This window comes from Amborella trichopoda, chromosome 1, assembly GCF_054954075.1.
Source record: "Amborella trichopoda isolate Santa Cruz 75 chromosome 1, AtrichopodaSantaCruz75HAP2 v2.0, whole genome shotgun sequence".
Taxonomy (NCBI): domain Eukaryota; kingdom Viridiplantae; phylum Streptophyta; class Magnoliopsida; order Amborellales; family Amborellaceae; genus Amborella; species Amborella trichopoda.
In genome coordinates this window covers 2061920-2084654 of record NC_142336.1, presented here as the reverse complement: position 1 = coordinate 2084654, position 22735 = coordinate 2061920, and the positions used below count along the sequence as shown (strand labels likewise).

The window sequence follows — 22735 nt, the reverse complement described above, 5'->3', positions numbered from 1 at the left end:
TAACACCAGCATGCATATTTATTGGTCACATTTCTACATATCAGTAGGTTTAAATATAGTATATGCTCTCCTTGAACAACCAGTCATTCAATTTTCTTTACAAAAGACTTTGTGCTTCGGTGCTTCCACAATAGTTTATTGTTCATGGACTCCCTAGGGTAAATCATCAACTAAGAGTACTTTTTAGGCCCCAAATTTTGGACATATAATCCCTTCAACCCATAAATTAACATAAATAATAATAATAATAAGAAAATTTTCCAAATCACACTATATGCTCAAAAAAAAATACACTGGGATTGAATATAAACAGTCCACTTTTTGGCATGAGATTCAAGTGTTAGAACTTGAAAATAACCAAAATTTTCTTTTGGAAACAATCATCTAGTGATTCTTGGGTGGTTCTCAAAATTTGAGTTCAAAAAAATCATCTCGTCTTTCGCATGAGGGAGTAAACATTATTCATCCACCAGATTACAATAATATACCTGACCTTTTTCTGGGTATTTGGAAATGCCATTCATTCTCGTAAATGACATACGACATACATGGAGTCCTATAAGTACAATGAATGTGTGCCTGGGAGAGAGAGAAAGATGGCTTTAAGAAAATTAACCCTTTTGTTTCCTAGGAGGGATAAGAAACCAAGGTCAGTTACAGAGAGACTCATATGAGAGAATAAAGGAACATATAAAATCAAACCTGCAGGTCTGGCCTTTGATAGAGCAGAATTACGGAACAGGATTGATGTAGCCAACCTTTTATAATTGGAATAAAGCTTGGATGATGATGATAAAGAAGTCAAAACTGCAAAACTGCAATGGGGCTCACGTTTGTTGAGAATTTACATTTTACAACTCGCCTTGCTCACTGGAATTCGATTTCTCAGCCCCCTCGAAAAAGAAGAGCCTACTGAAAAACCTCATGAATTTACATGCAATTGAACAGGTTTCTGTTGTCTCCACTCTTGCATTGCAGATCAAATTGAAGCTATGATTATGATGGGGATTAACAACATTCTCCTGAAACAACATGAAAATGTATTAGTGAAAAAAGGAATGGCCAGTTTGTACAAATACTCATTCTAAAAATAAAAAATACATAATACCTTGAAAATGTCGAAAGGACACAAGTATTTATTCCCACAGCCCTGGCCATAAATCACCACATTAGTTCTCATTAGCACATAATCACTATACGACTAGATCAACATATTAAATCATTAAAACCAATCTTCTTGTTAAAAAAAACTGCACTACACTATGCCACATCCTTATAGTTCAGAAACACAAATGATCATATAATTTACAACAAAAAAGAAAACATAGTGATATTTCTTATTATGGATAAGTACCGGCATCAAAGTTGGTTTTTCATTGTGCAAAACTTGCACAAAGTACTTCCTCGTGTTCTCATCAGGTTGTCTCGTGCTTTTAGAACTGTTGCCTTTACACTCATAAAGCACAAGCATGTTGTTTCCTGCAAATGGTGCAACTATGCTCCCCCTCCATTTCCTTTCTTTGGGAGGTTTTGAAGGTAGCTCCAATGGCTTCTCTTTCAGTATTGTCTCAAACTCTAGGAAGAAACCCAGTTTGCAATGTCATGAGAAGAACTAGAGTAATATATCAATGCCACAAACTCTTACTTTGAAAGGCACTGAAAAAGGTAGGGACATTCCAGATAACAAAATTATTTAGGAAGATCATATCATAATCCAGTAGACTAGGCTAAATCAGCGTCCACTAGGTCATCACTGTCCATTGAAATGATAGGACAGTTATTTAGAGAGGGGGACTGAACATCAGAAATGATGTCATGTTCTTGTGGGTAGCATCCTCTCTTCATATCCATCATGGGAAAGAACCAATAATAAAAGGTTCCCCCATAGTCTGCCAGATTATAAAATATGCCCCTAACTTAACTCACCTGAGCCTTCTAGAAATAGCCCAAGCAGACATGTGAATGGTATCACAGTCTCCGCGTGAGCAAATCTTAGTCTTGCTTTTTCATATGTGCCCAAAGGATGGTTCTCTGGAAAAATTAAATAATATATTATTAAGGAGATGCCTCAAAAAGGATAGCTCATAACAAATAGCTCAACAATGGTTTTTCAAAACATGTGCTCATTAAACAGACAATGCAGAATCAACAGTAAAACATGTGCTATTATGGAATGGCTATTGTATCCACTGGTAAAGCACTAAGGAGATATGTAGACAGATATTCCTACATCCACTCCGTGATCCCCCGATAGCAATAGTTTGCTTCTCATATGTTTAGAAGCACCCTAATCTCCAAGTTACAGTAACTCATCTAAGAGTCTTTAACTTCATAATAATGAGAATACAAATAATTCTACATCACACCCCACCTGACAAAATATGAGCGACTTCATCATGGGATGGGCATTTCAATCAGCACCATCAAGTGTAGTCCAAAATCTCCATTCTAGTGAATATTTGCCAACAACGGTGTGTCCCAAGCAACCATCATCACCACAAGTTCAAAAGAAAATCCTCACTCAAGAAATTTTGAATATCATCAGAAATTATTTAAGCAAGAAGATGACTCAAAATACACAATCTGCTTGTATAATTTGATTCTGAAATAAGTAAAAGGAAAATGGAGAAACAATTGTGGTTGGCGCACAAAGCACAATTCCCAATTGAATATCCCAGCATTTCCAAGAAAGACGGCGAAATGGGAAACTTAGTTCAACAACTAAACCATCATAAATGAGAATTTACAAAAAGTTGGGGGCAAGGAACATATATAAAAGAATTGAAAGGGAAGAGAGTTACAGGGAGGATGTTGAGCTATCCAACCCAATCAAATATCATGTTTTATTTGTCATAATTATCATTGTTATGACTAGCATTTGTGCACTTTTCTTGTTTTAGTCTCTACAGATACTTATGCCGCTTGGAATACGTTCACGCTAGATGCTGAAGCCTTGTAAAGTAAAAGGAACACAGATAAACTCTGGTTTACAATGAGTTCTACTTTCCCAAGTTTTTGAATATCAAGATCATCCAAGAGGGATTGGTTCTAGCCATTACGAGTTAACTACTTAAATACAAGCAGATTCCTCAAAATGCTTTAGATGCTTAAGCATGCTCTTGCAATGGCCATTCTGCTATAATCATTCTATTTGCACATGTGCTACATTAAACTACTGAACCCCTGAAGTGACCAACTCCCACCGAAACCTTGGTATTCAATAAGCATTCAGTGTCCAAGAATAAGTTGAAACTTAATTGGACCTAAGTGGTAATAGAAAATCCCCAGTAACAGAAAATTTAATAAACTATGACATACTAACTTGCAAGCACTATAATAGTTTCCCAATAGCCACTAAAGAGGGGGGGCCTTCTTTCCAAATTCTCATTACCTTCCCTAGCCACAATAGCCTGTTCCATGGAGTCAAAAATATCCTTGAGCAATGGTACTCCAATGCGATAGTTTAGTGATTCACCATAACCCTTCAATATAAATATCTCCAGATCATCTGTCCACTCAAGTAATGCAACCTAAGATGTCAAGCCATTCACAACCAAGTTATGTAATGTTCAGGATTACTAACCCAACAATAATGATTCATTAAACACAATAAATACCAACTATCTACCATAAAGGCATAAAATTCATTTTACCTCAGCAGGGCTGAAAAGTGCACAAGCTTGATCAGTTTTGTCAAGCAGAGAAGCTTCCTGCAATTTTTATTTTATTTTTTAATGGTTAGAGAAGCTTGCTACATAAGCCAAGAATTTCAACCATTTTTGTGTGGGAGGATTAATTCATTCCAAAGGTAAGAATGCAAAAGCTGCTTTTCAAATGTAATTAGAAGCGGAGAATGTTATCCTGTTGGGACTTTCCCAATTTCTTTGATTCGCTCTCAGAAGAAAAAGAAAAATATAAAAGTATTGTGCCTTCCCCCAGCAAGATTTAAGACATCTAGATCTTAATGGCAAAGGAACTTTAAAAGGGTGCTACATATGCAATTTACCTGCTTACAGAGAAACCAAAGGGAAGAAATATCCTGTATGGTGAAGTTGAGCTGGTAGCGCTTAATTAAGGCAGAAGAAACTTCTGCAAAAACAGGTTCTTTACGCTTCTCCACTGAAGGCTCCTGACTTTGTCTGTATTGCTATTGCAATGCCAAGGAAAAAAATTGGGGAAAAAAGAAAAGAAAATTGTGAGAACATCTAAGAAAACCCCCACCATAAGACAAATAAAGCAAACTGGACTCAAGCTCAAGGGAATTAGTCCCAAGGTCATAATTTGCAGAGGTTACTCAGCTTATCAGACTATTTCTTTTTACTGAGATAAAAAGGAAAACCTCAAAAAAGATAGGGCATTTATTCATCCTTCCATTTAATAGATGGACAAGCAAGCCAAGACATCCTGAACCATAAAAAAGACAAGGCTGCTACCACCTAAATAATTTGAAGGGAAATATATTGAAATAACCACGAGATGTGAATTATTTATTTAACATTGTACTTTTGATTTAATTTCAAAATACCCATCAAAAAACCAAAGACCATGGCATGAAATAGTTGCAAAAGGTAATATTAAATAGTTTTATCTCTTATGGGTAGTTTGATAAATTTCCCTAATTTAAATCCTACATGAATGTAGATTGCACTCATAACCATGTCATGCAGCAATGGCCTGCTCACGATCAAAAACTTCTAAAGTCAAGGAGTCGGTCCTCAATTAATGAGACTATATTTAAAACTTTAGAAACAAAATGCCGAAATCAATTCAAGCTGCATTCTAAACTTTGAGACCGCATGAATTACAAATAATCTGTTTTGGATCCAAAATTTTCATCATCCGACTGGAACGATTTGATATCCTCACCTTGTATGTTGCACAAGTATCATAGAACCTCAGATGAATGTCACTTGCCCGACTCTCACTGGTAACCGCAAAAGCACGATGGCGTCCTAGCCCAAGACTCCCCCTTTCGGAAAAGAGACCCATGCCAAATGCCACAGCACTAGCAGATGCTCGAGGGACCTGTAAATTTATACTTAAGCATGAGCCTCAAAATCAGTTGAAAAACATGTAAAGTAACAAAGGCAAGGCAGACAATCAGGAACTTCATCGCACTAAGAAAAGTTTCTATGTGAATACTAATAAAAGTCAGTTCCTCTGGCAAGAATATGCCAATAGTGCTCTTCACTGAATGACAAAAATAAAAAACTAATACATCGACCCAAAGAGAATATGATGAAGACGAAGGAGAAGTGAACATTTTCTTCAGTAATCAAGTGTAAAAAGAGGTATACCATATTAAACACTTATTTACACGGTAAAAAATTGTCAGCACAAGAGAATATAAATGACGATCGATATACACAACCTTCATTAAAATAATGGCCACTCAAAAATTCGAGGAGTTTAAGACCCTACTGATGAAATAATGTTGGACTTAATTCAAAAAAAAGTTGGATATTAATTCATGTCAATTAATTTTACTAATGCACTTTTCTTTTTTATTTCAGAGAATTTGGTATTTGTTAAAAAATTTGGACTTGTTCAAAATTCTATTAAAAGATCATGGCCATTTGGATCATTCATATATTTTAAAGGAAAGGATTTTTTAGCACTTAAAAAGTTTAGAGACAAATATGGAACAGTTTTCAAAGAGAGACACATCATAGCTCTCTTACATGCACATCAGTGCAAATGGTCACATATGAATCCGAACTTGTTTTTCAAAGTTATGTAAAAAATATTTTACCATTTAGAATGGTTGTGGCTGATGGGTTCACACTTTAAACCATTGAAATTTAAAGGAAGGTTTTTTATGTCCCTTTGAGCCTATAGGACCTGTGGCTTCCAACGGGGTCCACCACATGCCATGGATGCACTTCTTAAAGGTGTCCATTCATTCTTTACATAAACTCATCAGCAAGAAAAAAATACTTTCAACAAAGTGCTCTGTCTCTCTTCAACCAAGTGCTCTCCATCTCTCTTACATTATTTGTTACTACATACTCCCTCTTGACATGCTCAATGCCCTCTTATTTCAAATTTGCCCACAATTTGTGATATATATTCAGTATATCAATTCAAAAAGAAGTTTAATTATTTTGAAGGTTGAGATAGTCCTTTCAATGGAAAATGTATTATTCATTAAATATATACTGTAGATGACTAGAGTGCGCATATGCATTGCCCATGGTCTATGGCATTGTAAATTGTGATAATACAATGTTAACTTACATTGTACACAATGAAAAATGCACATCTTATTTTCTTTTTATTTTCATTTTAAGGTGATTATAGCAGTCTATTCAATTAACAATAGATTGTATTAGCACTCAAACTATCTTGCAAGGTTTGGCATACTCTTTGTGATATATAGAAAACAAGAAATTATTATCATCATCCAATCTTTATATCAATTATTTGGGGTCAACTACATGAATCGTGTTCCTCTATTCTTCTCCATTCAAGGCCATACCCTCAATAAGATCAAATCACTATAAATTTTTTCACCACTACTATCCATGTTTTGGGTATTTCCCTTGCCCTTTTAAAGTCTTCCACTTGAACCAAATCGCACCCCCTAACCAATGTTGTATTAGGTCTACGCTGTACATGGCTGGCCCAACTAAGTCTACTTTCCATCATCTTATCGCCTATTGAAGCCACAACTAAGTTCCCTCGTATGTATACATTCCAAATCCTTTCTTTTGCTGTCTTGCTACTCCATCTCAATATCCTCATCTCAGCTACGCTCATCTTATGGATATGTTATTTCCTAATACCCAACATTATGTCCTATATATAGCTGGTCTTAGAGTCGTCCTATAAAACTTCTCCTTCAGTCTCAATGTTATATAGCGATCACATAAAACTCCGAATGCACATCTTCACTCCGTCCACCTAGCACTAATTCTATGTGCGACATCTTCTTCAATCTCTTTGTTCTCTTGGATTAACGACCCTGGATATCGGAAACAATCTCTTTTAAGTATTTCTTGACCATCAATCTTAACTACTTCCTCATTTCTACTCCTATTATTACTAAATATACATTCCATATATTTTGTCTTGGTCCGGCTAATTTTAAAACCTTTAAATTCCAGAGCATCCCTCCAACGTTCTAACTTTGTGTTGACATCGCCACTAGTCTTATCGATCAAAACTATGTCATCCGCGAAGAACAAACACCACAGTAACTTATCTTGTAGGTGCCTAATTAACTCGTCCAAAACCAAAATAAAAGGATATAGGCTCAGCGCTGACCCCTGATGAAGGCCTATCATCCATGCATACTCGTCTCTCCACTAGTTGTTTGCACACTTGTTAGCACTCCCTCTCACATGTCTCTCACTATCTCGATATAGCCTCTGGTAACTCCTTTCTTTCTTAACATCCGTCAAAATAAATCTATAGGTACCCTATCGTATGCTTTCTCTAAATCAATAAAGAAGACCATGTGGAGATCTTTTCCCTTAGCCCCAAACTTCTCAGTCAGTTACCTAAATAGGAAAGTGGCTTCGATAGTTGAACTCCCTGACATAAACCCGAACGGATTTCTTGATACATTCGTTTCACGCCTTAGTTATTGCTCAACCACTCTCTCCCCCACAAATTTTAAAAAGCAAGCAATTAATAATGGAAAATTTAAAAAAAGAGATGAGCACTATTACAATGTGAAAAAAAAATAATTATCTACGGAAAGATTACAATTTGAAAGCATAACCAACTTCAATCTCATTGAAGGTAAGAATAAGAAAGATTCAAATATAGTTGAATTAAAAGATTGCGCCAATTGGATTTATCAAAGGATTTGCAACTCGAGGGAGTCTTTCCGATTTGGAGCCGATTTTACATCTCTCTCTCTCTCACACACACACACATTAATACTAATCAATTTCTATGAGCTATCTAATATGATCCATATGGTCATCATAACCTTGTGATGATGAGGTCATAAACTATCCTAAACAGTGATGTAGGTAGAATAGGGATGTAAAAATTAATTAGTTGAATATATGGTGAAAATCAACCCCCTCCATCATTGTCCAACCGATTGATTGCACCGTGATGAACTACGAGATAATGGTTGTGGCTATGATCACATGACTCCTACAATATTTTTCATCTAAAAACTTTGTTAATATTGATTATGCTACGACTTTTAAGTTATATCATTATATGGTATGTTTTCCCATCTTTTGAATGTTTCCAAAGATTATTAACACTGCTGTCCTACTAGTCATTTTTCACAGCCTATATAATCATCATAACTCCATGACAATGACGATAACATCGGATAAAACCCAATTTAAGAGCAAATTTAGGACCAATCAACTCTGAGAAATAAAAAAATCAATAACACTATATATTCTTGGAAAAAGTAACATCATAAGATTGATAAGAGACCATCCAATTTTTTGACAAGCTCAATGCTTAGGATTTTGGATTTTTAAATTAGAAATTTATAGTTCTCACCCCTTTATAAATGGAAAGGTAACTACCCTGATCTCGGCTCCTTCTTTGAGTTTCTCGTCCAAACTAATGTCATTTGACCTACCCTTGATTATGGCTTAACATTTGTGAAATAGATTGACAAATATCAAAGCCTTTTATAAAAAAAAATTGAAATCTTTTTCACTCATAAAGAATGATTAATGTTATTCAAATATAAGAAGTTTGCATAACGAAAATGGTTTAAAAAAAGTGTAATTTTGATTTAGAATTTAATAACTCTATAAAATTGGGAAATTTTTTTATACACAAGGCCAACCTAGAATTTCCATCAATACCAAATTAAAAATTTTAATGTGTCTCACTTTTCAAGTAAAATTTTGAATTTCAAAACTAAAAGGCCCGTCCAGGCCTGGGACACCCCCGCCTAGAAGGCCCACCCAGGCCTGGATTCCTTGGTCAGCCTAGGCGCTGGTCAGGGCGCCTTTTAGAACACTAAAATATTTAGAAAGATATTTGTTTAACAATGCTTTCCAACAAAAGAGAAGTGCAGATTCTTCAAAAAACAACAGATTTTACTACAAATGGCTCTCATCTTCCAATGACATTCCTCAAAAACGTGTACACTAGAAAAAACGGAATAAACTTTATGCTTCATAGCAATTTATGTTTTTGAAATTTGCCAAAAAGAAAAGCAGATATTGCTCTAAAGTAACCACTAATTATGTGAAGGAAAAATAGTCAATGAACCACAAAATTAGTTTGACAAGTATGATTCTCTGGGGTCTTATTTCATTCTCTAGACTGCTCCAAATTTGTATAAGTTAAGTCTCATACATACAGCCTGGCAAAACTCCAATGTATCTTGAAATAAAATTTGCTTCTGTGGAGGAAAAATTTGGTTATAAAAAGAAAAGCATATATTGCTCTAAAGTAACCACTAATTCATGTGGAGGAAAAATAGTCAATGAACCACAAAATTAGTTTGATAAGTATGATTCTCTGGTGTCTTATTTCATTCTCTAGACTGCTCCAAATTTGTATAAGTTAAGTCCCAGACATACAGCCTGGCAAAACTCCTATCTATCTTGAAATAAAATTTGCTTCTGTCTAACTCAAAAGTATAGTGACGAGAAACTTCCAATCAAACTTGCATCAACAATGATACTGAACTAGAGGCCAATTTAGGACACGTCAAAACTGGATGCCAGAATCCAGCTTAGTTACAACAAATATCCAATAAAATCAAGAGTAACTTGAAGAAAAATTAAGGAAATTTAAAGACAATCTCCACTGATATCATTAACAAGAAAGGCACACTCACCTGTGTTGTTTTGATTGGAAAAACATCAGGGTGATACTCCTCATTGAACAGTTCTGGAAATCTTTCTCTGACTCTTAGACCAAGATCATAGAGTTCATTCTCTCCCAGGGGTATTAGTTCCCCACCTTTTTTTCTCCCTTTCCAGGGGGACTGCCATGTCCATAACCAAGCAGGGATGCTCTCAAGGGACTTGTCACCATCAGATACTTCACTTTTTGCATGATTCAAAAGTTCTTTAAAACGATCAGACAGTCGGTCCAACTCCTTTATACGTTTCTTGGTAGGAGCACGTGTACCATGCCTTGCCTGCAAAGTAAAGGAAAATTATAGCAGCATACTATGTTCTATAGATCATTACATGGCATGTCATTTTTCTAATTTTGCTACAAAAATCAGCATTTTGTAAATGACTACAAGGCATTGCTAATGCGTGCAATCCAAAGTACAAAACCAAATCAAGTTGCAAGTCAATCGCCACAAACTAAACAATGAGAAAAGAGTAAAGAATTAGAAAAGCATATGATACATACAAACTTTCAGATAAAAATTTTTACAGAGCAATTAATATGTGGGAGGCACATTCACGCATAAATCTGACATGGAATGTCCAAATTGAAGATATTTCAAGCGGAAAATAAAAAGAAAGAAAAAACCAACTATGATACATAACATAAAATGAGGAAGGAATGTGAGCATCCATTACTCGCATAACTTGATCTAATGCAAAAGCACACATGCTATATATGGGATTTTACTAAAAGGGAACAAGTGATCAAATTTAGTACAGACCAGTGTTTAAAAATGCGGACTTGGGCTCAGACATGCCTAGGTCCCGAGCCCAAGTCAAAGGCAAACTCGGCTGAGTTGGATCCCCTAATTCTTCCAAGTATTGATGAAGAAATACATGAACTTTCAGGACGCAGGTTAGACTTCCCCAATTTTACAGTTATTCATCCGCGGCGCCCTTCATGGTCCAAGCGACTCGGGCGAGTCCAAGCCATAGTTGTTGGGATCATAAGCGAATCGGGAGAGGGTGGATCGTGAAAGGCTAGAAGATTTCTATGTTTAGGAGCATCCTCTATACAATATATATGTTAGGGATAGATGGATATCGATCCCAACCATTCAGGGATCTCGATCCCCACCTTTTGGGATCTCAATCCTAACCTTTTGGGATCTTGATTCTTACCAAAAAGAGTATATATACTCTAGTCTAGGATTACACATACTCTTTAAGTCGGAATCTATTTGTTTATTGCGAATAAGAAATGCAATTATATTAAAGTATAGTTGCATAGCTAGCTAGCTTGAAAAATATCATTTTGGTCATCATCTTGGTCTTTAAGGTGGTGATCAGGATCCCTAGTAGTGGGGTTTGAGATCCCTTACAGCGGGGATCAAGATCCCAAAATTTCAAAATCAAAATCCTTTGAAGATCCTTTTTCCGACATGCAAGAGCAAGATTCTAGAGGAGGATCAGCACTAGGATTAGGAGATCCCAGAAAATAGGGTCTAAGCACAATCGTTGATTATTTAACAACTGGTTTGGCCCATCCTTACCACAAGGTTTAAGTGAACAGCAGTACATCCATTTGGAACAATAGGATCCGTGTAGCCATCATTACTAACATCTTTAACAGCTCCATATCTGCAAAAAAAGATGAAGAAACTAAAATTGCTAAGAATTTTGGAGTTAAATTGTGCTAATCCTTCGTAAAAAAGCTATTTTGGTGGATGCAGCACAATGATTCTGCTACAAATCACTGCAATACAATTGTGAAAGCAAATGTGTACATGTGAAATAAAAACATCAACTTCCAATATTTGGCCTCCCTCGAAACACAAAAAAATAAAAAGAGATCAAATAAATAAAGACCAGAAGAATACCATAACAGAAACCAGCACGTTACTAGACATTCTTTTTCTAGTGGATTTTGTCCACGTGTTCAGTGCACTATAGAAATTTATGCCATGAGTGATGAGTATTAGTAAGGAGATGCAATGTCAACATTACCTCATTAACTAACATGGCCAGAGGCAGATTGCTAATGAGTTAGTTCCATAGCATAAATTCAGGTCTACGTAATTATAGGGATTGTCTACAGAGAGACCATTTATCTTTTGTAGATGGAGGTCACCATCATCCTTCTCCTTTTAAATTTCAAAATAGGTGATTGTAGGACTGTCATTGAGTAGAAACAAAGTTCCAAAAAAAAAACTCTTAGACTTCGTGACTCACCCCAAACTATCCAATTTGACATCTAATGAGTGGGAATGATAATAATCTCCATGTACAAAAGATAAATGGTCTCTTTATAGACAATCCTGTAATTATAAACAATCATCTAATAATGCCAATGTGCCTTGTTACAGACTTTCCGCACCTTGCCCCCCAACCATTTTCTATCTCCTAGATTACGCATGGTTAGTGTACAAATTTTCCAATTTCTCCTCTTGCACCCTAACAAGTTTCTTCTCCTAGCTCAAGAGTGACTATGACTTAATTTGCCTCGTAACAAATTTCCAGCTCCTTACTCAAGTGTAATTATGTCCATTGTGACCATGTTCTGGCATGCATATTTAATACTGAACTCATGCACTTGAAGCATAAAAATCAGATACAACGATGTTGTTTTGTTTTTGTTCTAGAACATTAAAGATTGGATGCACAATCATCCTTATTACCATGTGCGGTTGCTTTGAAATAATATTTTGCAAAGGATAGTAGTTTTGTTCCTAAGAGCAAGTGTTTCTCAATACCAATGACATGCTTTTGTTCATGAATTGATAAATTTTATGGTTGGCCTTTCCACTGAAGGCTCCTGAATGGCTATTCCTATATTGATGATCATTACAAAAAATGCAGTTTTAAGAAGAATATGTTCAAAGACACGATCATTTCCAGTGAAATTAAGCATTTTATTGAACTCTGGATGTTAATTCTACCTTGGCCGGCCCCCTGCCAGTCAATGCCAATCCCAAGTAAAGGAGGAGGGTCGTGTTAGGTAGGTAGCCAGTGTAAAACTTAGCTGCAACTTTCTATGAATCCTGAATCTACATTATCTACTCACGCAACGCCATTCCCCATAAGCGACGCATTGTATCGGAATCCAGTTATAGTAAGAAATGAGCAAGGGTTAGATAGGGCGATCTTTGAAAGCAACACATCGCAGCGCCACCCGGTTGTTGTGAAGAATAGGAAAAGAGTTCCCACGATATTTTGAACGAGGGCGGATAAATAAGCTAGTCCAAGAGAATAGGATCCATCTAGCTACATAGAATGTAGGAACGCTAACAAGTAAGAATATGGAGTTAGTGGATACAATGAGACAAATGAGAGTAAACATAGCTTGCCTACAAGAACCTAAGTAAAAAGAGGAAAACCTAAAAGAATTGATAGGTATAAACTTTGATATATACAAAAATAATAATAATAGAAATGGCATAGGCATAATAGTAGACAAAGATTAAGAGGATCAAGTAGGTAATGTCAAGAAAGTAGGATAGGATCCTATTAATTAAACTTGTATTAGGGGATGAGATAATTAATGTAAATAATGCTCATTGTTTTAAAAAAAAGGACCGCACAGCGCCTAGGCGATCCAGAAGGCCCGGGCACACCTAAGCAGCCAAATTAGGCAGGATGTCCCTGGGCGCTCGCCTAGGCGGGCCCAGCCCTGAGCAGCCGCCACGACTTGCACCTGCCCAAGGGCGGAAATAACGTCATTTTTTAATTGTTTTTAATATAGAAGGGGGAAAATCATGGGTTTTAGGTTCATTTGAAACCTAAACCCCATTAGAGCCTATTTTAGAGAGAAAAAAACCCAAAAAAACTAGTTTTCCGTGATCTCTGTAGGATTGAAGGGTTTCTCAAAGTTACAAAAAATTGATCTAAACATCACCCATTGATATTAGATGTAGTTTTGGATGTTTTATAAATCTATTAGAGGGCTTTTTAGGAGATTTTGAGTCCTTAAAAATACCTTGGAGGTGGAAGTTTGGAGATTGAGCAATCAAAGTTAGTAATTTTTTATTTTTTGATTGCTTGTATAGAGTGTATATTGTTAGACTATAGAGGCTTTTCTTTCTACTGAGCCATCCAAGTTCTAAGCGTCCGCCTAATCACCGAGTGGCCTAGACCCCCTCGGCCGCCTAGCGTTTTTTGAAAAATTGATAATGCTTATGCTGCACAAGTAAGGACTAGAGGACATAATTAAGCGACAATTCTGTGAAGACATGGATGGACTAGTCCAAAACATACTAAATGGAGAGAGAATGTTTTTAGATGGGGATTTAAATAGTCATGTAGGGAATGATAATAGAGGATATGCAGGGGTACATGGGGGATATGATTTTGGAAAATGAAATGAGATGGGTGAGGCTATTCTCGATTTTGCTACGGCCAACGACCTAGCGATAGCAAACACTTACTTTAAAAAAGCAAGATGAACATTCAAAACTTATAAAAGTGGATCACATGTAAGCCAAATAAACTTTTTCCTCGTTAAGATCGACCATCATGTAAAGATTGTAAGGTTATCACAGAAGAAAGTTTGACCACGCAGCATCGGCTTGTAGTTATGGATGTTTGCATAACGAGATGAAAGAGGAATGAAATTAGTAGGTGTCCAAAACAAAAGGTGGTGGAATTTTAAAAGGAAAAAATAGACTTATTTTGGGATAAATTAATATAAGAAAGGAAAGTGGAACTTTGAACACAAAGTTAATGTTATTTGGAGTGAGATAGCTGACTACATTAAGAAAGTGGCAAAAGAAGATTTAGGAGAAACTAAAGGGAAAAGAAATTCTGATATGGAAACTTGGTGGTAGAGTGATGATGCTCAAAATGCCACTAGCAAAAACCATTCATGATAGAAAACTTGCCAATGTAATAGAAATAATCAAAAATTAGAAGAACATAAAAATATTAAAAAAAAACTAAGAAAACAATAAAGCTAAACTTACGGCATATAATAATTTATATAATGAATTGGGAACTAGAGAAGGTGAAAAAGATGTCTTCAAACAAACAAAAATGAGAGAGAAGTGTAGGGGCCTAGACCATATTAAATGTATTAAGTGTGAGGATTAGAGGGTCTTGCAGAAGGATGACGAGGTTAACAAAAGGTGGAGAGTTTATTTTAAAAAATTGTTAAATGACAAACACAATAGGAACACAGTGCTAGGACGAACTTTTGACATAAATGCAATGGGGGTGATAGATACATTCGCAGGATTAGCATTTTCAAAGTGAAAGAAACTGGAGGAGGATGAAGATAAGAAAGGCTTTAAGATCATGAGGTATCCCAATAGAGGTTTGGAAGTGCATGGGAGAGATCGGCATATGCTAGCTGACCAAGTTTTTCGACAAGGTGTTGAGAACAAAGAAAATGTCATATGAATAGAGAAAAAGTATTTTGGTACCTATTTACAATAACAAAGGACATATATAGAAACGTGCAAACAACTGAGAGATCAAACTTATGAGCCATACTATGAACCTATGGAAGAGAATTGAGCAACGACTAAGGCATCAAACAAATGTCTTAGAAAATCAATTTGATTTTATGTCTGGGAGGTCAATAATTGAGGCTATTTTTTTTACTTAGGCAACTGATTGAGAAGCTCAAGGAGAAGGAAAAAACCTTCACATGATCTATATTGATTTAGAGAAAGCCTACGATAGGGTACCTAGAGAGTTAATTTGGTGAGGGCTGAAAAAGAAAGGATTCTTATGTTGATATGGTGAAAGATATGTATAAGGGAGCGCTAACTATTGTGCAAACAACCAATGGAGAGACAAGGGAGATTTCAGTGACAATAAGCCTACATCAGGGGTCAGCATTGAGCCTACAACTCTTTGTTTTGGTCACGAACGAGTTATATAGATATCTATAGGATGGTACTGTGGTGCATGTTTGCGGATGATATAGTTTTAGTCAATGAGACTAGAAGCAGTGTCAATGGAAAGTTAGAACTTTGGAGGGATGCTATTAGAGTCTAAAGGATTTAAAAATAGTCAGACTAAGACAAAATATATAGAATGCACATTTAGTAATAATAGGAGTAGAAATGAGTAGTAGTTAAGATTGATGGCCAAGAAATACCTAAAAGAGAGTATTTTCGATATCTTGGATCAATAATCCATGAAAATGGATTGAGAAAGATGTCACACATAAAATTTGAGCTGGATGAACAAAATGGAGATGTGCAACTAGAGTTTTATGTGATCGCTGCATACTAATGAAGCTAAAGGAAAAGTTTTATAAGATAGTTATAAGACCAACTTTACTTTATGGGACAGAATGTTGGCAGTTAAGAAACAACATACACATAGGATGAGTGTAGCAGAGATGAGAATGTTGAGATGGATAAGCGGCAAAACAAAAAGGGATAGAATTTGAGATAAATACACTCAAGGGAGCTTAGGGGTAGCTCCAATAGGCAACAAGATGAAACAAATAGACTTGGGTGGGTTGGTCATGTGCAACCAAGCCCAATACAGCACCAGCTAGGAGGTGCAATTTAGTTCAAGTGGAAGGCTTTTTAAAGACAAAGAGAATGACCAAAAGGACATGAATGGAAGTAATGAGAAAATATAAGAGGACTTATGGTCTTGCTAAGAGCATAGCCCTTGATTGAACATAACGGCATAATATGGTTCGTGTAGCCGACCCCAAATAGTTGGGATAAGGCTCTAATGATGATGATGATGATTGAACTCTGGATGTTCCATAATCCAAAAACCATACACCCTCACCCTTGGGCAACTCCATCTCAACAGAAGCTTCATTGCCCCACTCACATACCTTCAGTGTTCAAAAAGAGGACCTCTCAGCGCCTAAGCGGCCGCCTAAGCGGTCCAAAAGGCCTGGTCACATCGCTCAAGCCAAAGCGGCCAAACTGGGTGGTAGCACTGAGCGATACAAAACCCGCCTAGGCGGGCACCCAGGGCTTGCATCCCGCCTAGGGGCGGAAATTTTTTATTTTTTGTAGTTGTATTGTTTTTTTTTTAAATATAAAGGATTTGAAGGAGGGGTGAGGTGGGAGTTTGGAGTTCGAGCAATCAAAACAAGCGCAAAAAATTATTTTAAGAGTAATGGTCCTATGAGACCCTCCCACACCCATGTGTGTAAGACCCCAAAGGATCACCATTAAATTTAGCACAAATCTCTAGAAAAGTTATCACATGGGTGTGGGACTTGACTTTTCTAGAGATCTGTGCCAAATTTAATGGCGATCATTTAGGGTCCTACATACATGAGTGTGGGAGGGTCTCATAGGATCATTACTCTTTTTAGATTGCTTGTTTTATTTTGAGATGTCTTCTTCAAGATCTAGTCGAAGTGGAGATCCGGGTTGGAAATATAGATATAGCCCGAATCCAAATGACAAAAATTGTTGTGAAAAAGATATGAAAGGGGGAATAAACCGGTTGAAGAAGCATCTTGACGGTATTAAGGGGGATGTTGCCCCTTGTACAAATGTTTCTAAAGCTATCAGAGAGGAGATTAAGCAATATATGAGTTTTGTAAAACAAAAACAGAAACAAAATCCTTTTCATTTGAATATATCTATATCTACTGCTTTTAGAAGAAGTGATCCGGGTTGGAAGTATGGTCATAACCCAAAACTAAACGATAAAAATTGTATAAGGTGTAATTTTTGTGAAAAAGATACCAATGGGGGTATTAACCGATTCAAGAAACAGCTTGCTGGTATTAAAGGGAATGTTGCTTCTTGCAAAAAGGTTCCTGAAGCTATTTAGGATGAAATTAGACAACTTTTGAATTTAAAGAACCAGAAAATGATGAAAATGAGCCTTGTTCTACGGAAATATCTTCTCTAGATTCTTCTAGAAGTGGTGATCCGGGTTGGAAGTATGGTTATAACCCGAATCTGAATGACAAAAATCATATAAAAGTAATTATTGTGGAAAGGATACTAATGAGGGCATTTACCAGTTTAAAAAACACCTTGCCAATATTAAGGGGGATGTTGTCCCATATTAAAATGTTCCTGAGGCTACCGGGGAAGAAATTATACAATACTTAAGTTCAGGGAAGCAAAAAAAGATAGAAAATAATAGAGCAGCCAAGACTCCTAGGGCCTCATCTATACATACTAGTAAGAGGGAGGTAGAAGAAGAGAAAGAAGAGGCAGATCAGAAGAAACAGAGGAGGATGAGCGTTATATTGAAGAGGGAGATGACTCTGATGATGATGGCCTCGATTCTAATGCATATGATGAAGCTGACCATATTCCTTTTGATGATGATGATGATGACTAAAGACTGTTAGTGTTGACTATTGTGTCTTAGACTGTATATTTTCTGAATTTTTGTATATTTTCTTTTTCTTATTTTTAGTTTCTACTTTCTAGTTTCTAGTTCTACTATCTAACTTTTGTGTGTACAATCTACAGTGTATCAGACTATCAGTGTATGCTTGTATGGTTTTATTATTTTAGCATTGTATGAAAATTTGGATTATGGTCTTATTGATTATCAAAATTCTCTTCTCAACTTCTATCTTTTTTTTTTAACTGGGATTATGGTCTTATGAAGTATCAAAATTCTTATGGATTATGGTCTTTGTATTATCAAAATTCTTATAAATTAATCATTATCCGTCATCAGTCACTCATCAATTTTATTTTATTTTTTTCAACTGGCCGCCCAGGTTCTGGGCGCCCACCTAGGCAGCCACCTTGGCACTGGGAGGCTTGGACCCCCATGGTTGCCTAGGGGCCGCCTAACGCTTTTTGAAACTATGCATACCTCCACAGTTGCTACCTTGAAATTGTGATTCACATAACTACGTATAGCATCTTCATTTATTTTCATAAATATCATGATTCGTTTCACCCATTTTTCTTAGTCTGAAAAAAAAACCACTTGAACTAGAAAAAGGGTAAAGTCCTATTCACTACATCAGTTTGGTGTATGATCGGATTCTCATAGTATCCACTCACATATGAAGGTGCCATTGTTAAGTTTAAAATTTCACATTTCAAAGGTCATTATAGAAGGTGTGTTTAGTTCCGTGGAGGATGTCAAAGGTGCTCTTCGTAATTTTGGACTTGTTCGGGTTTTTGTTACATGCAACAAATATTTGTCCTTTTCAACCTCCGCAGCAATCGCAATAGTTAATCATGTCCCTTGATTTCTAGGATCTACATAAATTGCCAAGCAAAGGCCATTATTGAAATGATCTAACTTTGGTCAATTAAGAATGGAAATGTAGTTTCAGCATTTTTTATTTTTTATGAAGGCTCCATGATACAATTAACCAAAGGACTCCCCCATGCAGAGGGAATCCTTTCCAACTTCCACTCAAGCAATTTAGTATTAGCAACTTCAGGTAATAGGAACATGACATGGACCCCCTTCCTCTAATCAAAATATCTCATCATCTCCATTGTATTATCCAAACCAATTGGTAAGGAAAAGGTTAAAACTAATTAATAATCTCCAAGGGTGAATTGCCTTTCCAAGCCCATGTGAGAATCTGTTCCAGTTTATTCTTAACTTTGGTAAAACTTATCATTCCCGTAATCTCATCATACATCCATCCCTCCATCTTCATCCATATGAAACATATTTACAGTTCAAATTTTCAAATAATCAAGTCAAAAGCACATCACAAAATTGGCTGGCCAAATCAGAGCCAAAAACTAAGGTTGATGCGACTTAAAGGGAAAGTCCAATGCTGAATACAATGACCCATAGTCTTATAGCCACAAGATATGGCGAGCTTTTAGATGAGTATATGATATCTTCAGGTTTAAAGACCAAACCAGATCTTTGAATTCATAAAGCAGAAAACTGTATGTAATGATTTTTAACAACTTATGATTAAATTTAAAAACATGTTTCAATACAATTTAGGGCTTTTCATTTGAAGAAAGAGTGTTCCAGTTCTTCATGAATTCCAGTTGGACATTCTAGTAACTTCCCTGGTCTTCTAATGAAATTTTTACCGAATATTCTAAATATTGTACAACATGAAACTCTAGTTTTCAATCTGCCAAAGCAGTGGTTTAAAAAACGGATCGATAGCCAAGATCGAGCACCCCAAAAACCCATCCGGATCGGTGGATCAATGATCCGAATCGGGAATCGGCCGAATCGGTCGGATTAAACTGTACAAAAAATATTAAAAAATTATTAAAATTTATTATAAATGTTGTTTTCTAGGAATCCAATAAGAAATTGGGGTACTATATTATTAATTTTCATTTTTTCATCAATACGTGAATATTGAGATATTTTTTCTCTGTATGAACTTATTTTAACCATTAAATTACATCAATCAAAATAAAAATCATAGAACTATCATGGATGAAGTAAATAATCATACATGAACTACAACAGAGAATGATTTTTTTATAAGAACATTTTAGTTTTTTTGACAAAAACCTTTTATTTTTTTACAAGAAATGTTTGTCGTATTACATTTTTTTTTAGTTTTAGCAAAAAATTTTTTTTTGACAAAAAATACTTGTTGTATTATTTTTTTTTTATAAGAACTTTTTTTTTGGACAATAACTTTTTATTACTTTTTATTTTTTTGACAAAAACCTTTTATTTTTTTGACAAAAAAAAGAAATTTGACAAGAAAAATAATTGATAAGAACCTTTCATTTTTTTTTATAAGAAACTTTTTATTTTATTGATAAGAAAAAAATTTGACAAAAAACAAAATTGATAAAAAAACCTTTCAATTTTTTTATAAGAAAAAAATTTGACAAAAAGCGAATTTGATAAAAAAACCTTTCATTTTTTCTTGTGACAAAAATACTTGTTGTATTATTATTTTTTTATAAGAACTTTTTTTTTTTTTACAATAACTTTTTATTACTTTTTTTTTTTTTGACAAAAAAAAGAATGTGACAAGAAAAATAATTGATAAGAACCTTTCATTTTTTTTTCTAAGAAAATTTTTATTTTATTGATAAGAAAAAAATTTGACAAAATACGAAATTGATAAAAAAACCTTTCAATTTTTTTATAATAAAAAAATTTGACAAAAAGCGAAATTGATTAAAAAAACCTTTCACTTTTTTTATAAGAAAAAAAGTTGACCTCAAAAAAATAAAATTGACAAGAAAAATATTTATACGAAAAAAATTTGGCCCCAAAAAAATAAAATTGACACGAAAAATAGTTGATAAAAGAACCCCCTTTCGTCCCAAGGAGAATGGAACCCACGCCCTCCGCCACATGCAAAAAGAAAGTTATAGCCAGTAAACCACATGCTACTTAGTAATATTAAAAGCGCAAACAAAATATATAATATATTAATGTTTCAAGTTAATACCTTCACATTATCCTACATCGAAGAGGTAGAAGGAAGTTGTAGTGAATAAATACCTCTTTGTAGTTATCGAGGAAAATGCGTGCGAAGTGAGGAGAGTCACGTGACGAGGTGTGTGGACCTTAAGGTACACGTACTTTTTAAAATTTACAAAAAAATTTACAAAAATGCCTATTGAAGAAAATTTACAAAACTGCCTATTGAAGAATCGGCGAGGCATGACATCATGAATCGAAAAATCGGGAAAATCATGACATCACATGGCGATTTACGGTATGGAATCGCCGGTTCTTCTCTAAAACGATTTTCGGTATTTCACTGGAACCGGATCGGGTCTGCTAGTTCTCGAGTCGAATCGGACAAGTCTGGTTCGACTCCGTCGACTTTTGAATAATTGGTTGAAAGGAATACCTTTATATAAGGTTGCAACCTGATATTATAGAAATAAGGTGCTGCAGAAGAACCGGGCGATTTTCGGCATTTTACTGGAACCGGATCGGATCTGCCGGTTCCCGAATCAAATCGGACAAATCCGGTTCGACTCCGCCGACTTTTGAATCACCGGCTGAAAGGAATACCTTTATATAAGGTTGCAACCTGATATTATAGAAATAAGGTGCTGCAAAATCCAGTAGCAGATAGTGGTTCGAAGTTGGAAAACTTCCAATTGATCATCTCTGCCTCGAGATGCATAGATATTAAAAGAAAAAAGGAATTATCTTAAAAATAATGCATCTTGTAACAAGTTAATAAACCTTCTATTTTCAAGATTTTTTAAGTATTTAGAGATATATTCGATCAGCACTGTTTTTTAAATCTCAAATTTCATATTAGGGTTAAACATTCACTTTCAAGCCATCGTAAGGTTTCTAAAGGTGATAGTACAATGTGAGCACCTTATACAAACCTCATTCTTGACGAAATTTTTGTCTATTTTGTGACAAAGGATTAATTTCTAGTATTTCTAATTTACAGCTGTGGATTTCATGTTGATTAACTATGAAAGTTTCACTAGTTTTCAAGTTCTCAACATTTAACCAGATTTGGATATTTCACAGTCTTTTCATAACCATTACGCCATACTAAATCAGAGCACCAGAACATAGATCATCATCACTTAACCCAAAACAAGATGAACTCCATGATAAAGAGAAGAGAGAAACCATGAATTTCTTCTTATGAATCCCGATCCTTTAAAAGGAGAAGAAATGACATTCATGAATTAAAAGGAGAGAAATAACATCCATCACTTAAAAGACGAGAGAGAATCCACGGATTTCTGAAGAGAATCCCGATCCTTCAAAGGAGAGAAATGGCATCCATGACTTAAAAGAGGAGGGAGAAACCACGAATTTCTTCAGATGAATGCCGATGCTTTAAAAGGAGAGAAATGACAGAAATAAAAAAGATGAACAGTTAGCACAAAGAAGAGAGAAGTAAGGAATACCTGGAAACAGTTGAGAGATGCTGGCGAACGTCGAAGTCCTGAGCGATGGAAGAGTGAAGGAGAGCAGCAATCGCAAGAATGAAGAGAAGTGTCATGCTCGAGGCCTCTCTCTCTCTCCTTGTTGATGCATAAGAATGTTAGAGACAGAGTGTGTGCGTTTTGTTAAAGCAGAAGACCGATCGCATTCTTTCC

General features: G+C 35.5%; 1 protein-coding gene across 3 annotated transcripts; it reads right to left on the bottom strand.

Moving 5' to 3' along the window:
• Window positions 1-411: 411 nt before the first annotated feature.
• LOC18425245 (uncharacterized) lies at window positions 412-22650 on the bottom strand. 3 transcript variants are annotated; one of them, XR_016040410.1, is made up of 11 exons: window positions 22544-22650; window positions 11339-11426; window positions 9779-10084; window positions 4867-5025; window positions 4007-4147; window positions 3654-3710; window positions 2372-3530; window positions 1927-2031; window positions 1355-1575; window positions 1109-1150; window positions 412-1022 (listed from the first exon to the last, which is right to left on the bottom strand). XR_016040410.1 is itself a non-coding variant. In XM_006829811.4 (11 exons), exons 1-11 carry the CDS (start codon window positions 22636-22638, stop codon window positions 852-854), a joined length of 1524 nt encoding a protein of 507 aa, XP_006829874.1. In that variant the 5' UTR covers window positions 22639-22650; the 3' UTR covers window positions 412-851. The 3 variants fall into 3 exon arrangements, 2 of the variants coding, with proteins under 2 accessions (XP_006829874.1, XP_088702422.1); XM_006829811.4 differs by having other exon boundaries at window positions 3392-3530; XM_088846296.1 differs by lacking the exons at window positions 1355-1575; window positions 1927-2031 and having other exon boundaries at window positions 3392-3530.
• Between the last annotated feature and the right edge of the window lie 85 nt (window positions 22651-22735).

Excerpts from the sequence above, each read along its gene's own strand:
- LOC18425245 (XM_006829811.4), bottom strand. The coding sequence starts at position 22,638 with ATGACACTTCTCTTCATTCTTGCGATTGCTGCTCTCCTTCACTCTTCC. Across the intron at positions 10,085-11,338 it reads CTGTTCACTTAAACCTTGTG|GCAAGGCATGGTACACGTGC; the intron begins GTAAGGATGGGC and ends TTTACTTTGCAG. Across the intron at positions 2,032-3,391 it reads GGCTATTGTGGCTAGGGAAG|AGAACCATCCTTTGGGCACA; the intron begins GTAATGAGAATT and ends TAATTTTTCCAG.